The following is an 18,309-nucleotide window of genomic DNA, read 5'->3' as shown; positions in this document are numbered from 1 at the left end:
TGACGTATGATTTGGTAGTTCATTCTCATTAAATTAGACGCATGTTGTGCTACTTCAAATTCTTATCTAGCATGTCAAGTGCATTGTAGCATAGTTTTATCAGAATAAGTATTAGTATATATTTCTTTTGGTAATTCTGTAATAGTTGGGAGCGATGGACATCTATATTTATGGATCCATTGTGTTTTAGCCACATAGTTTTATCAGAATAAGAAGGGAAAGCTTCAATTGTTTTCAGAATTTGTCCACATAACGCGTACTTAGATTTTTCATGATAGACATATATGATTAATTTGCTAAATTAATCTTAGGAGTCTTCTCTACATTATTATCTCATTTACTTTACTTTCTCTCCATTTTAACTATTTATTATCATTTTTTCAAAGCGAATGCTGAAAAAGAAACGCAGAGACAGAGGGGGTAATACTATGCGAGAATAATGAATAAATCATACACTTCATTGAATGTCTAATTATAAATGATCAGTGCCCTGCCAAAATGTAGTAATATAGAATGAATAAATCATACACTTCATTGAATGTCTCGCTAAAGAAAATACTATAGCACAAGATCTTCAAATATTTCAAAGTAACATACACAATTCACAACCTGCTGATCTAAATTACTAACAGAATGCACATGCAGAGAATGTAAAATTTCTACTCCACACCAATCACTTCTTTCTCATTTGTATTGAGTACTTAAATCATTCGGGGATCACACCAATGCATGTTTTGATAGACAGTATTGGACCTTCAAAAGGAAATATCAAGCCAAAAATTATTGCTGAGAAGTTATTTCCCGAAATGTTGCAGATCGATATCCCAGGCAGTTGCCAACTGAAGCAACAGTTGGTCCGGAGCTGATCTTTCCCAGTCATCAGGTAGCTCTATTGTCGAAGAAGCTTCGTGTAAATTCAGCAAAATCTCCCTTTTCACCTCCATTGGAGTGCCCAGAACATCAGGGCCGTTCTCCATAACGACATCTGCCAACTGGCAACACAACAATAAATCATGTCAAGATGCAGAATCCCAGGACGGGCTACACTACGTGGAACTACCACGCGTTAAATCATAAGCAAGCTTCTCTAGCAATTGGTATGGAGCTGACATTTCAACATTAAGTTGAATATATAGATAAGACGCGTCAAAGTTACAGTAATGCACAATGACATATAATTAATCAGATAATATATATTTATGTTTCAACAAATATTTTCATCACAGAAGATTTACTTGCATGATGTCAAACAGAATTATGTATAATTGAACAGAGAAAAGAATACCAAGCAAAAGGCAGGCTTACCTGTTGAACCCAATATAAACAGATGTCGTACAAGTTGGGCTCTATGATCAACTGTGAAATAGCATTCAGAACTTCACTTGCTACCTCATTTGATAGTTGATCTATAACGGGTCCAGATCTATCCATGAGCTTTACCAGCAAGACGTCATCCCCAGTGGACAAAACTTCAGCAAAAGCAGCATCCACGTCACCGGCATGAAGTGCATCCATTGCGTTGCTCCAAGAAGTCCAAACCGGGTCACGGTCTTGGACAGCTCCATCGTCTCCTAATGCTTCAGCAGTCATCTCAGGGATAGCCACTCGAGCACCCCGACTGACTCCATTATCTTCGCCAGCAACTCGTATAGCTTCCAAGGTTGCTTCATCCTTGGAAGCTTGCCAGACACTCCTTGCAGAGGGTCCTTCACCAAACCTAACAGGTGCAGCTCCCTTCTCCCATGCTCTTCTGTTACCAACTTGATCAGCCTCAGTTTCTGATTTTCCAGATCTAATATCCATAGGACCACCAGCTCTCCTTGAGCCCATATGTCCATTTTTACCATATGAATGGAAGTCCCAAGCATCTGATGCATCGGATCGCCAAGAAGGCCCCCTTGATTTCATTCCCAATGCACCACCATCAAATGCATTAAACCTCTCCCCAAAGTGAAAGCGTCCATCACTTCCTCTTCCTGACTTGCCACCAGAATAGTCAGGGAAGCCATTGTACTTGCTGAGAGACCTGTTTGAAGATCCTTCATATCCACCCATGCTACTGCCACCCCTCCTACCTGATGATGATATTGAGAAATCCCGTGCCATGTTTTCTACAACTCTCTCAAGCCCCCGTACTCGGTTTTCTAGAGTAACCATGCTGTCATGTGACCCGCCCATAAAATCCTAGAACGAAATGGAAAGAAAAAGAAATAAGACAAATGCATAAATGTGCATCTTTGAATGAGGTCCTTAGAAATAGAAGAACACCTGCAACATATTCATGTGATGACTGTGTTGCCTCTCCAGCAGTAATAACTGTCTTTGAATAGCCAGCCAATTTCCTTTGTTGTTCATAAATCCCTCAGATTGACCTGCAGATCTGGAAAGTTCTGAATAAGCACTGGAGGATTCAATCTGATTATAGTCCCGCTGATCACCAACAGCTCCTCCCTCAGTGATTTCATAGTTTCCTTTGAAGGGTGCATCACCAGCTTGGTAGTTATGCCTAGTCCTCCCCTCTTGATCTGAGCTTGATTCTGGCTCTTCCTCATCTTTTGAATTTGAAGGATTGGTGCATCTACGAGGAAGAATCACTTCAACTGGCAAATCATCTGAATCTCTTGTTTCTAGTTTTTGGAAGAACTCAGGGTTCAGTTCCTTCTCAGTTAAAGCCTTCTTCTTCAATATTCCAACAGCCTTGTCCAGAATGTTGTTTCCCTTGCCTTTTTGATTCGGATCAGCAGGAGATGATACAGAGGATGCATCCTTCAGCGATTTTGCATTTTCTCTTTCACCAAAATCTTTTTTATCCAATTGATCAGCATTTTCTGATGCTTCATCATCTGACAAGAAGATCATTGGAACACGAACCTTGTGAATACAAGAAACAGAAATTGCTACTGCACAGTCGCATAAAGAATTTAACTTATAATCAGACCAATCTATTAATGCCTACCATTAGATGAAGCTTTTGCTTCATCAGAAGTCCCATCTCCTTTTCCTGCAATTTTCTTCCATAGCTGTAAGGCCTCGTTCATACTCTCTCTAACAGGTTTTATCTGGGAAATTCAGCATCAGTTTTAGTTGAATGGATTACCATACAATCAACTTTTTGTTATTTGACAGAGTCCAGTAATTGAATCATAAAATTGCCATTTCGGTCATCCAAAAAGCAACTGTCATTTTTGTGCAAACTAGAAACTATCTATGAACAGAGAATATAGCTAACTCGCACTTTTACATATTCATTAATCTGCTTACGATGCTGGGTAGCTGAAACTAACAGCAAAACGAGGTATTTGGCATTCAATAACTGAGATTTGCACTTGAAATGACTGAGACATGGATGTCATGAGTCCCATTAATTGCATAATAAATCTATGAGCACAATTCACACTTAAAAAATGATTGAGAAATAAGAATCAAGACCATAAAGAACCAACAACCTTAAAGCACAGAAAAATCTCAAATAAATGGCAAATGAAACATACTAGTTCAGTACAATAATGTGCCAGAATTATTTCCTCTAAAAAATATGTTGAATGATGAGATTTCTATTCCACTCATAGTGAATCTTAAGCCCTGGGGGTGAATGCATCAGGCTCAGAGAGAACAAAGAACATCTTTGTCCATTACTGCATGCACCAGGATAGCAGTATATTGCGTACGCGTCCTATAGAATATGTAAAAAGCAGGAACTATGAACCTGCTTTCTTTAAAAAGGATATGTTCATAAAAAGATGAAATTTATATCAGGCATCACATCTCAACAAGTAATAAACATGTATAGACCAAGTTACAAATTCTTAATTTACCCACAAACCCACCCACCCACCCAAAGGGCAAAGACTACTGCCTTGGGAGAGTAATTATAAGTGTTCCATCATTATTTATTCAGCAGTCAACTGCAGAGATCATTCAGGCAATTAATGGAAGCAATTAAACATGTTACTACTATTTACACCAGAAATGCAGATACTGCATGAACAGACACGGTATACTTCGCAGCCAGAACTCAATTAGTGTCTTGTTCAGTGAATATCCCTATAAATCATAGCAGTATTTTGTACCTTGTCAAACCGACAAGCCTCAAGTGCATTCAATGTTGAAGCAGCTCCTTCTGCTACTACATTTTTATTCGAAGACAAGACACTTAATGTCTCGGCCGCAGCTTTCCTAGTCGCCCAGTCCGAACTGTTAAGACATCCTTGAATACTTTGAAGCAATGATTCCAAATTTTGAGGGGTGATTGCTCCTACCTGCAACAGCAGGGAGAATATGTAGATCTTTATAGCATCACACACTAGCCATAAAAGCAAGAAGGGTTTAACACTAGCACAAAAGTGTCTCATCATTCCTGATTCGCTAAATTGCAATATAACACAGCGATTCTTAGCACATATGAATAATGGTTACTTCCTAAAGTCTTCCCTCAACCAAGCACAAAACAAGTTATCTGTACAAACCGATAACACGGTGAACTGAAACCTCATTTATCCAATTATAATCTCACAAACCAAATGTACATGAACTAAAAGTCAACCCAAACATCAAATTTGATGCATCACAGCTAATGTAAATCAGCAATCCTCAATTCAAATCTAACTACTAGCACCAACATTGGAAAAGGAGGCGAACCTGTGACAAGCTTGACACAACCTGCAACAGCGAAGCCTTGGCCATGAAATTAGGGCTATTCAAATACTTACACACCCTAACGCAGAGCTTCTGAAAAGTACCCAAAGGCGGATCAGATGCAGAGTCAACCATCTTAGCCAGGCACAATGCAGCCCCACCCTGCGCCGCCTTGTTGTTCTCGCTCATCACCTCAAAGAGCGGCTTCATGAAGAGCGACACCACGCCGTCCCCTCCGCTGCCGCCCTTCAAGTAGAGGCCAGACAGCGCGCCGATCGCGTCGCGGCAGGCGTCCCTGACCTGCGAATCGGAGTCCTTGAGGCGCTTGACAATGTGAGCGATGATCTTGGTGAGGTGAGTGGCGGCGGCGTCGGTGTGGGCGGCGCAGAGGACGGCGAGGAGGCGGACGCCCTCCTTCTTAGACGGCGGCTTGGGGTCGTTGATGGCGTCGTAGAGGCAATTGAGGAGCATGGAGACGCCGTCGTTGGAGAGGGAGTGGATGATCTTCTCGAGGTCCTCGACGGCGATCTGGTGAGTGTCGCGGTCGGCGAGCTTGGAGAGGGAAGTGAGAATGCGCTGCTTGAGCTCCACCATTGCGAGGTGCGAGGAGAGAGAGGAGGAGGATGATCTGGAGGGGGTTTGGTTGGGGGGTTTGGCAGATCTGTGAGAGCTCATTTTGGAGGAAATTTGAAATCGGTGGGAGTGGGAAAGGGATTTGAAGAGGAATTGAGATTTGGGAATTAAGGTGAGATGTAGGAAGGGAAGTGGGGTTTTACTGAGATTGAAAGCAAAATGAGAGAGGTATGTGAGATCTGTGGCTCGCTTGAAAATGGGCCACCGCCAACACCGACACCAACGCCAACACCAGATGCTACTGTGATTTCATTTTCATAAATTATTTCATCTCACAAATTACCCTTCTTCGATTCCACCTTCAAATTCAAATACCCAAAACTGGAGAGTATTTGAAACGCGGGCTTCATAATTATAATTACTTTTTTCAAATTTGTTTGATAAATATTACAATAATCGAGTATTTCTATCTTAAAAATAAATATTGATTTTCCTAAATATGGAACATACTATATTTACATTATTAGAATTTAGAATTTTCTGCAATTTAGAATGAATATAAATTAGTAATTATTGGAATTAAAATGATTTAGCTATCCAATCACCTCCTTTCCTTTAATATGGATAAAAACAAAACATTAAAATCACAAACATAAGAATCTAACTAATCATCACATATTTATTGGAAATAAATATCCAAGTAGCCTCAATTGATTATAATTCTTCCGTAATCAAATACTAGTAGTCACCATAAACCGAAAGGGTGCATATTTATGTCTGCTCCACATAATTGTGCAGGTGCTAATTAACCAACCCATATCAAATAATGCCAAAAAGCAAAAGTCCATTTTTATAATGAACCCAAGCTTAAAAGTTGTAATCCTTCTTCCCCAATCTCAGTTATCTCTCTGATTCCCGCCCAGCATTCCGACCACCTTAACCGCCGCTGCAAGTTGCAACCTTCCCTGACAGCGAGTCAGGAGTCAGAGTACGTTTTAGCAACTTCCTACCTCTTCAAATTTTAATTCTCGTTTAAAGCTTTTTGTAGGCCAACCATAAAGATGCTAAAAGCAACCCGTATTTGCTTGAATACTAGTAGTAGTTTATACTAAACTAGTGGGGACAAAAGATTTTTAAATATTGAATATATATTAAAAGCTAAATAAATTAAAATAAAGAATATAGAGTAAATAATAAGTATAAAAATATTTTTACATATAAGAATATAATCTAATTATAAAAAGTATTCATAACACAACAAAAAGAAATTTGTAATTCGCTCAAGACATTGTAAATGAACCATTTCATATTTAGTATACAATTTTAATAGTAATATTAAATTAAAGAAATACACAAAATAGTAGGAGATTTGTGCATGAATGAATTAGGATAAGATATTAAAATAAAGGAAAATGTAATACGCAATCTGATGAATCCGCGAATTTCTGATGTTAGTGAACGCAGGAAAATACAGATCACGACACAGAGAATTTACGTGGTTCGATTTACTGAAGTAAATCTACGTCCACGGGAAGAAGGGAGGGCAAGATTGTATTGCTTGATCTGGGATTTACAGCTTACAACACAGACTTGCTATATGATGTTTTATCTCTAGAGAGCTTAACCTCTTTCCTACCAGATCTAAGTTCTATTTATATATAAGACCAAGATCGTGGCATGCAGCACCATTTATTAGGTAGTGGATGTCGTGGAGATCGTGGCCTAAGATCGTGGATGTAGCGTAGGTGACGGCCTACGATCGTGGCCTGAGTTGACACCACGTGGTAGTGGGTGTGTTGGAAGTTGTGGAAATCCTGCATGGGTCCACTAACTCCTTGTTCGGTCGAATACTGAGACCGAACTGCTTTGGTTGCCGATCTGAGAGTAGAGCTTGATGCCGACCTGAGAGCAGAGCTTGATTGGTTGGCTTTTGCCGAGCTGTAGGCTGAGGCCGAACTCTTACTGAGACCGAACTGCTTTGGTTGCCGATCTGGGAGCTTGATGCCGACTTGAGAGCAGAGCTTGATTGGTTGGCTTTTACCGAGCTGTAGGCTGAGGCCGAACTCTTTGGTAATGCCGAACTCATACTCTTCCTTGGGCTTTGGGCTGATGGGCCGTTGGTGCTGTTGGGCTTGTTTAGTCCGTACCCCATCACTACCCCCCCCCGAAAGACGAAGTGAATCACTTCGGCGAAGCGAGTCACTTCGGCATTCTGGATAAAGGTACGGGGGAGGCTGTCGTCAGGGGACGTGCCTTGCACGTGACTGCATTAAATGCGACAGTAAAATCCGGCCGTTGAATCCCGAAAAGGTGGGATTCGAAACGGTGCGACGATTTTGAAATCTTCGCCGAATCTGATAAATACCTCCCTTCTTCATCATTGAAGCACTTTTGCGACTGCTTCTTCTGCACTCTATCTCCTTTGCGTAAAAATTTCCTTCCGCTTTCAAGAATATCTTCAGAATTTCTTCAGATTTTGCAAAGAGTAAGAACCATGTCTTCTTCTTCTTCTTCCGAGTTAGGTAGCGGTAGGAAAGGGGGCAAGGGGTCTTCTAGCCGGAAAGAGTCCGGGGAGAAGACTGTAGAGTACTTTCACAGCGTCTTGAGTAAGGACACCGTGATATCTCTACACGAAAAATATCTTCTTCCCGGGGGGAAGGCGGTGGTTCCCGACGATGATCATAGGGCTAACGACCCGCCGGAGGGTTATGCCACCGTTTACGAAGCCTGCTTAGAATGCGGGCTTCGTTTCCCTCTTCCCCCACCTTTTGTAGAGCTTCTTGATTTTTTTCAACTCCCTTTAGGTCAGGTGACTCCGAATTCTTGGAGGCACTTGTCGGCTTTTGCTGCCGAACTCCGTAGGCTAGATAAGGATCTGTCTCTGCGGGCAATCCTTAATTTCTTCCAGTTTAAGAGGAAGGGATCTTGGTTTTACTTGGTCCCTTTACAGCCTTTTAGGGCCTTTTGTAAAACCAAATGGCCGAAATGGCAAAATCGCTACTTTTTTTATAATAGGACCGCGGCTCCTAGTTTTCCCTGGAGAGGGCCGAAGTCCGTTATCCGTCATCCTCGGCCTGAACCGTTGGACGAGCTCGATGGCGAGCTCAACAAGATTCCCATAGTTAGGAAACAATACACGGAGTCTGAGCTCGTCACGGGCGACGTCGTGTTCGACATCTCGTCTTCGGACAAGGAGGCCGAGGGTGAGGATTTCTCTTTATCTTTATGCTCTACTGCTTTAACGAAGAAAACTAACCTTGTTTTCTTGCTTTTTGGCAGTGTTCATGCTGAATAAGGTTAGCCGCAAATCCTCCGAGCTTAAGGAGCCGGAGAAAGAGAAGGCTACCAGCTCGGCGCCTGATGCCGAGAAGAATCCGAAGAGGCAAAAGACCTCTTCGGGTCCAAAGAAGCCGGAGTCGACTTCGGCAAGTAGGAAGGGGAAGACCCAGAAGCCCCCGAGAGCGCCAGAGAAAGACGTGGTCTTGGCGCCTCCTTCGGAGCATATCTGTGAGCCATTTTTATGGCCCACGGACTTTGCCGAGGTGAATAGTCTTCTTGATTCTTTGGCTTGGCTTCTGTCCTGTATTTTTGGTGCCCTCTGTTGACTTTTTTCCTTATCCATTTTCAGAGGAACGATATGCTCTCCAAGCTCGTCGCCGTCGAACTCTCCAAAGCGTCCAACGACTATGCTGAGATGCAGAGGAAATTGGCGGCTGCTTGTCACCGGGCCGAGCAGGCTGAGGCAAACTTTGAGAAAGCCAGAGCTGCTAGGATTTCGGCCCAGGATGAAGCTCAGTTTGCCAAAAACCAGCTCGTCATCCAGCGAGAGCAGACGAAACGGAGGGATGCTGCCGCCGTGGTTGCCCAAGGAGAGGGTCTCCGTGCTTTCGTGGAGAAACTCTTTCTGAGCCACCAATTCTCGGCCTTTGTCGGTGATCTGGTAAGGCTAATTACCGATAAGGGCGAGCAGGGGGCCGACGTCGTGCTGCCTCTGTATAGCCGAGAGATAGCAGCTCGGCTTCAGAATCTGCCGCTCCTTGAGGAGCTCGCTTCATCCTCGGTCCTGCTTTCTGCAGACCGAGTCCGGAGTTGTCGAGCTGATCGGGACGAGAACCTGGAGGCTATCTTTGCCTCCGTGGGACCCGTTTCACCCGCTTCGACTTACAACGGAGAGGGTGAGGCCGAGCCGCTGGAGCAGGAGGTCGGCGATAAGCAGGCCGATCAGGAGGCGCAGCAGATCGGCTACGGTGGCGCCGAGCAGGCTGGGGAGAGCAAGGAGGCAGAGGCTGAAGCTGAAGCAGATAAGGAGAAGGAAGCTGAACCTCACCGAGAAGGCGGAGACGAAGCTAGCGAAGTATGATTTCGCCCCCCTTCTCTTAGTTTAGTTTCTTCCTTTATGTAAAATGGCCTTGAAGCCCTCCTTGTATAGAAAGAATTTTTTCTTATGAATGAAAAAAATTCTTCTTTCTGCTCTTGTGTCTTCGTATAGCCTTTCGTACTCTCTTACTCCTGTTGTGGTTTACTACCTGCTCGGTAAGCTGAAATGCCGAACTGACATAGCTGCTTTGTATTCTTAACTCTCAAGGAGCTGGAGGTACTTCACTGGAAGCGGCTGTACTCTTCGGCTTTAGACGAAGCTGAGAAAAGAGCTATAGCTGACCAGATGAAGAATGACGAACTCTTGGCTCGTTCAATGAAGCTGGAGGCCGATAATAGGGACTTAGAGTCCGAGAAGAAGGATCTGGAGGCCGAGCTGAATACCGCCGTGGCTGAGAGGACTGCGTATGAGGATTTCATCAGCAGGCGTGGGGGAATGACCATCTCAGAAGTTCAGGAACGAGTTGACGAACTGTGGGAGGAATATCATGTACTCCGGAGGAACAATGCGCTGGAGAGCTCGGCTTGCCAACAAGTTGTGAAATCATTGCGGCGCTGGGCTTCTCGGTACGACATCGTTCTTTCCCGGCGTCCTCCAATCGAGAGATTCCTTAGGCATTTCCCGCCAACAGATGTTCATACTCCAGCTCAAACCCTTGATTCACTTGCTCAAAACCGTACTCCAAGTCAGCAACGAACTCTGGAACAGCCGGAAACGTCAAGACGAGAACAGGCTGAAGTTCGTAGAGGAGCTGTGATTATGAGTGAGCAAGATCGACAAATGCTTCGTGAAGAGACTCTTCACCGCCGAGGTGCTAGGGCTTCCCGGGCTCAGAGAAGAGGTGGCAGGTCGATTAGAGCATCTCGTCGACCTGCTTATTCTGCAGCTGCCTGGAACGCCCGAACTCAGCTTCACGAGGATTTTGTGAATAGATGGCTCAACTTTAGCAACCCTGGACAGTAGAATAGTCCTTTGTAATAGCGTAACGCCATCTTGTAGGGTAGCGGAGTTGTGTGCCGAACAAGATTTGAAAATGAAATTTTGTTTTCGCTTCTAACACTGTATTTACAGCTTAGCGAAAAAAAAAAATTTCATCGTACTTGTCCTCGGTCTTATGAAGTAAACTTCTTTGACCGGACTTGTCTTTGGTCTGATGAAATAAACATCTTTGACCGGACTCGTCTTTGGTCTGATGAAATAAACATCTTTGACCGGACTCGTCTTTGGTCTGATGAAATAAACATCTTTGACCGGACTCGTCTTTGGTCTGATGAAATAAACATCTTTGACCGGACTCGTCTTTGGTCTGATGAAATAAACATCTTTGACCGGACTCGTCTTTGGTCTGATGAAATAAACATCTTTGACCGGACTCGTCTTTGGTCTGATGAAATAAACATCTTTGACCGGACTTGTCTTTGGTCTGATGAAATAAACATCTTTGACCGGACTCGTCTTTGGTCTGATGAAATAAACATCTTTGACCGGACTCGTCTTTGGTCTGATGAAATAAACATCTTTGACCGGACTCGTCTTTGGTCTGATGAAATAAACATCTTTGACCGGACTCGTCTTTGGTCTGATGAAATAAACATCTTTGACCGGACTCGTCTTTGGTCTGATGAAATAAACATCTTTGACCGGACTCGTCTTTGGTCTGATGAAATAAACATCTTTGACCGGACTCGTCTTGTGTCCTAATTTGGCGAGTTTTATCGCTCGGATCGGACTTTCCGTTGTCCTAATTTGGGGATCGGACTTTCCCTTGTCCTAATTCGGCGAGTTTTATCGCGTGGATCGGACTTTCCCTTGTCCTAATTCAGGCAAGTTTTATCGCGGGAATCGGACTTTCGTTGCAGTTCGTTTCAGACGAAGTGCTTGATTCTTAAGCCGAATTGCGGTCTTGTATCCTCTTTAGAAGCTTGGACTTCACAATCGTTAGCTTATTGCAGCTCGTTTCAGACGAACTGCTTGTTTAAGCTGAATTGTGGTCTTGTATCCTCTTTAGAAGCTTTGACTCGCAATCGTTAGCTTATTGCAGCTCGTTTCAGACGAACTGCTTGTTTAAGCTGAATTGTGGTCTTGTATCCTCTTTAGAAGCTTTGACTCGCAATCGTTAGCTTATTGCAGCTCGTTTCAGACGAACTGCTTGTTTAAGCTGAATTGTGGTCTTGTATCCTCTTTAGAAGCTTTGACTCACAATCGTTGGCTTATATATGTTCTAAAAAGGGGATCAGCCTTCGAAGAACAAGACACCTCAGTAACATTTGTAAGAGACGACACGCACATAGACAGACAAAACGCACAGATAAAACGCACAGAGACAAACAAAGACCAAGCAAACCAAAGAAAGCACATTGACCGAACAGAACTCAAGACTGACTGGACTGTCTCTTACAAATGGAACTTTTTGAGGTTGGAAACGTACCATGTTCGGGGTACTTGTGCTCCTGACACGTGAGTCAATTTGTAAGACCCTTTGCCGAGGACTTCTGACACCCGATATGGACCTTCCCATGTGGGTTCGAGTTCGCCCAGCTTTTCTGCTCGGCTTACTTCATTGTTTCTCAAGACGAGATCTCCCACTTGAAATTGCAACTTTTTCACCCTTTGGTTATAATACCGGGCTACTTGCTCCTTGTACTTGGCTGCTTTTATGCAGGCCAATTCTCTTCTTTCTTCGGCAAGATCTAGTTCGGCTCTCAGTCCGTCACCATTTATTTCTGAGGAGAAATTTAGAGTTCGGGGACCGGGTACGCCGATCTCAACCGGAATCACGGCTTCAGTGCCGTACACCATGGAGTTCGGCTCCGGTGTGACTTCGGTCATTTCGCCTGCCTCTGACTCCTCCTGCTTTGATTGCTATGCTTGATGGTGCCGATCTGATTGCTCGGCACTTTTAAGCGCAATCTGCAGTCTTGCTCTTTTTTGATCACCTCGGATGACCGCTATCCCTCCTTTGGTGGGGAAGGTGTTCGGCGAGGAAGCCCTCTGATCGCTATGATCGGGCTTCTTTTTGTCTTCTCTAGATGAGCTGTCTAAAGACCGTTTTCGACGGTCTGCCTCATCGGCACGAGAAAACTTGTCCGCAATGTCCCACATCTCTTGAGCTGTTTGCGGACTGCATTCCACGAGCTTTCTGTAGAGAGCTCCGGGCAGGATTCCATTTTGGAATGCCGAAATGACAAGTAGATCATTGAGATAATCTACTTGTAGGCATTCCTTGTGGAACCTCGTCATGAAGTCGCTGATCTTTTCGTCACGACCTTGACGTATAGAAAGCAGCTGAGCCGAAGTGCTTCGGGCTTCCGCTTTCTGAAAGAACCTCCTGTGGAAAGCATCCATTAGATCTCGGTAAGATCTAATGCTGCCTTGGGGGAGGCTATCGAACCACCTTCTCGCGTTCCCTATAAGCAGCTCGGGGAACAGCTTGCACATATGGACCTCATTGAGACCCTGGTTCGCCATATTATACTGATAGCGTCCCAGGAAGTCATGAGGATCCACCAACCCGTCATAAGTCATCGACGGAGTTCGGTAGTTCTGTGGAAGGGGAGTTCGGGTGATATCGTCCGAGAACAGTCTTTAATGCTCCGTACATGGCGGACCCGACATCTCTTCGGTACGGAGGAGATGGAGTTCTCCTGTGGTTCCGGTACCGAGGAGGAACAGGAACATGTCGGGGTTGAGGATTCTTTCTCCTGGAAGACACGTCACTACTGCGGTAGTGACTTTCATGTCTGGATGAGGAGGGAGAATCCGCCGTTGTCTTCTCCGGCTGTTGGCTCTTCTGCAGGAAGGTTAAGAACTCCTCCTGCTTCTCGGCCAAGGACAGCTTGACAGCCTCGTTCAAATCAGGCTGCTGGGAAGACTCGGTGTGTGGACCTTTTGAGCGGCTTGTTCCTTCTCCGTGAGAACAGGAAGTAGATTTTTCACGAGGCTGCTTTCCAGGCCTATGGGCTGCTGGATTAGCTTCCTCATGGTTATCACGGACGGAGGCACGGGTGTTATGTGATCTGGTATGCATTTTTTTGGTAGAAGAGGATCAAAAACTCGCTTTATCACAAATTTGGTTCTCTGTTTCCCACAGACGGCGCCAGTGATGAATCCGCGAATTTTTGATGTTAGTGAACGCAGGAAAATACAGATCACGATACAGAGAATTTACGTGGTTCGATTTACTGAAGTAAATCTACGTCCACGGGAAGAAGGGAGGGCAAGATTGTATTGCTTGATCTGGGATTTACAGCTTACAACACAGACTTGCTATATGATGTTTTATCTCTAGAGAGCTTAACCTCTTTCCTACCAGATCTAAGTTCTATTTATATATAAGACCAAGATCGTGGCATGCAGCACCATTTATTAGGTAGTGGATGTCGTGGAGATCGTGGCCTAAGATCGTGGATGTAGCGTAGGTGACGGCCTACGATCGTGGCCTGAGTTGACACCACGTGGTAGTGGGTGTGTTGGAAGTTGTGGAAATCCTGCATGGGTCCACTAACTCCTTGTTCGGTCGAATACTGAGACCGAACTGCTTTGGTTGCCGATCTGAGAGTAGAGCTTGATGCCGACCTGAGAGCAGAGCTTGATTGGTTGGCTTTTGCCGAGCTGTAGGCTGAGGCCGAACTCTTACTGAGACCGAACTGCTTTGGTTGCCGATCTGGGAGCTTGATGCCGACTTGAGAGCAGAGCTTGATTGGTTGGCTTTTACCGAGCTGTAGGCTGAGGCCGAACTCTTTGGTAATGCCGAACTCATACTCTTCCTTGGGCTTTGGGCTGATGGGCCGTTGGTGCTGTTGGGCTTGTTTAGTCCGTACCCCATCACAATCCAAAAGTAAAACAAAACATATAATTTGAACAATTAAAGAGTACATGATTTCGTTAGATTAACAAACATATGTATTCATAAGTGCAAACAAAAAAACTTAGAAAAAATAACAACAAACCAGTAGTTCATAAATTTGAAAAACTTATTTTTAAACAACATTAATAGGAGCATCACTTCCACTATCATCTCCATCTCTACAAACTAAAATCTTTAGAGCATAAATAACGCGGCTGGTCGGGCCGCAATTCGCGAGTCCCGGCCCGTCCCACGCGTTAGACGGAGGCAAGCCGCGGCTCAGGCCGGTCCCGGGGCCGCATTCCCGGCCTGGGACGACGTTAATCGCGCGCCGTGCCGCACCGGCGAGTCCCGGCCCAGCGTTACACGGGTCTCGGGCAGGGCCGCAACGCCAATATATTTTTTTTATTTTTTTATTTTGTGTCTATAAATACGAGCATTTCATTTGTGCATCAATCTTACGTGCATTCCATTTCAATCTCTATTATACACTTTGAATCGGCATCAATGGATTGGTTCAACAGCGATAAACGTGAGATGGAGGAGTTCGTTAACTCGAACAATTGGTACATACCGAGGTCGCAACCATCGCAGCCGACGCCTAGTCCGGGAGTCGGTAGCAACGTCGCGAAAGAGTTCGAATTCAGTGAGATGGAGCCCGCTCAAGAGCGGGGCAAGGAGAAGGTCGGCGAGGAGGATGGGCCGAAGAAGTACACTCCGCATGAGACAATGTGGCTTGCGAGGAACTACATCGACGTGGCCGAGGATCCTATCATCGGCAACCAGCAGACTGACAAGGCTTTCTGGGAGCGGATTGCTCAGAAGTATAACGCTTGCCGTCCTAAAGGGTCGATCGAGCGTAGCTACGTGAAGCTGCGCAAGCATTGGGGCCGGGTCCAGGCGGATATGAGCAAGTGGAACAGAAAGTGGGCCAGCGTAGTTCGGATGTGGCCGAGCGGGCACAACGAGGCGGACCTCGTCGAGAAGGCGAAGGATGCGTTCTTCACTGACGGGAAGAAGGCCTTCAAGTACTACGAGGTTTGGAAGCTTGTCGAGAAGAGCCCGAAGTTCACCAGCGGTGCCGAGCCGGCGGCAACTGGGGCGGCGAAGAGAACCAAAGTTTCTGTTAAGGGTGCAATCCCTTAACAAGATTCTGGCGACGACGAGAGGTCGACGACGGAGGAATAAAAATGGACGTCCCGGGCTCTCCCCGAGATCAGCTCCGTTTGTGTTTGCGGAAAAGGAAAGAAACGTAAAAAACTAGTGCAAATAATATGTATTTTCTTTATTGATTAAAGAGAATAACAATAGCCCTATTTATAATAAGCAAAAGATATGAAATGATATGCTAAATCAATGCTAAACTAAATAAGAGAGATTTGGGGATATTTGTGGAGATATTCACGTATCAACTCCCCCACGGTTGAAATCCACCTTGTCCTCAAGGTGGGAACCACGACACAACGACGAACATCGTGAACAGAAGCTTTGGCGATGCCTCCCCCGGGTCAAATGCACCAGATTCTTGGGTCGCACATAACAGGATAGTTGAAAGCCTACATTCAGCCGCTTTAGCACTGACACCATTGTATACTTTACCAACCATAAGATTTTGTACATATGCATTTCCCTCAACAACGTAATCATAAAAGATTTGTCTCCATTGCCACCTCAAATGGAACCTGCCACCCTTATCAAGTGAAAAAAGAGCAGACTGTAAATCACGAACCCCTTGCAACCCAAATTGAAGATTGGATGAACCATGGTGTGTGGCTATTGCGAGAGTGAATGGTGACTTATGTCTATCCCTATCGTGCCTCCTATTATTCAGCCCCAAAACAGAGAGCATGTCTAAACATCCTTGAATGCCCAACCACGACTGTGGTGACGGCGTGTCCTTGCGCGGAGAGATTAATCGAGCATCGGCGTCGACCCTTGTTGAATGGCGAACAATACTTGCAACATTGCTGACAAGAAAATCCACATATACATAGGCAATTACCTTCTTAACTTCCTCAATGAGACCCTCTCTGTCCCTTTTCAACAAAAAATGATCAATCCAGTTGCTTAGCAATGTACTATACACCCTATCATGCTCCACATCATGTTGGCGGCGTGCAAGAATCAATCCAGCGGCTGTACATGAATCATTATTGCCATGAATTGATCCACTAACATCAACACTAGAGTGAATAACATCTTTTGTCTGTGCCATCACATTCGACAGATCCAGATCAAATTGTGGTTCATCGGATACTTGCCAAAATTCCTCAACTTCTGTCAAAACCTCTTCCTCACCGATTGGATCTTGATTAAGTAATTGATCAATTACAATATCATCATAATAAATTTGACGAGATTGCACTGATTCACGATTATCAATATCACCGGCAAGGGACTTCATTGAACCATACCTTATATCTGGGCTGCGCGGCAGGGAGATCGGGGCTGGTGGTGGAGGCGTAGTGACTGATACAGCCGCAAACGGCTGTGTGAACAGCAAGGGACCTTCCAGCGGGCGTGAGTGTCCGCGGCTGTGCGGTGGCTCCGGATCCGGTTGCAGCGTATGGCGTGAGGATTGGCGGCGATCATACTCGTCCATGCGAGTCTGTAGCCGAGCCATACGCGCCAGAATATGCTCGATCATCACCTTAATCGGATCGAGGGAGGACGCCGGATCTGAAATTGAGGGCAGCGAGTCTGTGCGCCCAACTCCGACGTGAAAATCAGACATGGTGAGTTCAACAATGAAAGCACCAATTGTTAATGGTGCAATCCCTTAACAAGATTTCGGCGACGACGAGAGGTCGACGACGGAGGAATAAAAATGGACGTCCCGGGCTCTCCCCGAGATCAGCTCCATTTGTGTTTGCGGAAAAGGAAAGAAACTTAAAAAACTAGTGCAAATAATATGTATTTTCTTTATTGATTAAAGAGAATAACAATAGCCCTATTTATAATAAGCAAAAGATATGAAATGATATGCTAAATCAATGCTAAACTAAATAAGAGAGATTTGGGGATATTTGTGGAGATATTCACGTATCAACCAATTGTTAAGGGTGCAATCCCTTAACAAGATTCCGGCGACGACGAGAGGTCGACGACGGAGGAATAAAAATGGACGTCTCGGGCTCTCCCCGAGATCAGCTCCGTTTGTGTTTGCGGAAAAGGAAAGAAACGTAAAAAACTAGTGCAAATAATATGTATTTTCTTTATTGATTAAAGAGAATAACAATAGCCCTATTTATAATAAGCAAAAGATATGAAATGATATGCTAAATCAATGCTAAACTAAATAAGAGAGATTTGGGGATATTTGTGGAGATATTCACGTATCAGTTTCCGCCTCCGGAAACTACTCTTCGAGCGAAGGAGGTCCGACAATCGACCTCAATGTGACGGACGACGACGTCTTCGTCTCCTCTCCTAGCATTCAGAGCCGCCCGATGGGAACAAAGGCGGCCAAGAAGAAAGCAAAGGGGAAGGAAACTGCGAGAAACTCCGCTATGGCGCCGACCAATCCGTCTCTGGATAAGATGTCCGACACTTTGGCGGAGATGAATATTACATGGCGGATGAGCCAGCTGACGGAGTTGACATCGAGGGATACATCGAAGATGTCGGACGAGGAGCTCGAGTTGCACCGTGAGATGATCGCCTACCTTCGCGCCCAAATGAAGAAGTAGTAGTCGTGTCCCGGGTTTCTTGTATTTTAAATTTGCTTCGTCTAGTAATGTAATGTTAATTTCTAATGAACAATGCTTTTTTCCGGTTTTAATTGTTCAACGAATTGCGTTTACGAGTTAAATATGTTGAAGTTGTGAATATTGTCATTTATTAGTTGCGGCCTGCAGGGTTAGAGGCTTTTGGGGCC

The 18,309-nt window shown here is 44.7% G+C and overlaps 2 protein-coding genes across 2 annotated transcripts in view; both read right to left on the bottom strand.

Annotated features, from left to right (window-relative positions):
- LOC121809841 (protein translation factor SUI1 homolog 2) overlaps positions 1–18,309 on the bottom strand; it is a 51,102-nt gene that overhangs the window by 15,230 nt on the left and 17,563 nt on the right. The gene's annotated exons all lie outside the window — the stretch shown is intronic.
- LOC121809836 (microtubule-associated protein TORTIFOLIA1-like) lies at positions 500–5,542 on the bottom strand. The gene is made up of 6 exons (XM_042210642.1): positions 4,639–5,542; positions 4,071–4,259; positions 2,957–3,059; positions 2,269–2,843; positions 1,306–2,184; positions 500–992 (listed from the first exon to the last, which is right to left on the bottom strand). Exons 1-6 carry the CDS (start codon positions 5,308–5,310, stop codon positions 795–797), a joined length of 2,616 nt encoding a protein of 871 aa, XP_042066576.1. The 5' UTR covers positions 5,311–5,542; the 3' UTR covers positions 500–794.

Source organism: Salvia splendens, chromosome 6 (genome assembly GCF_004379255.2).
Source record: "Salvia splendens isolate huo1 chromosome 6, SspV2, whole genome shotgun sequence".
NCBI lineage: Eukaryota > Viridiplantae > Streptophyta > Magnoliopsida > Lamiales > Lamiaceae > Salvia > Salvia splendens.
The sequence above is the reverse complement of the archived record's forward strand: the minus strand, read 5'-3'. Positions and strand labels throughout refer to the sequence as shown.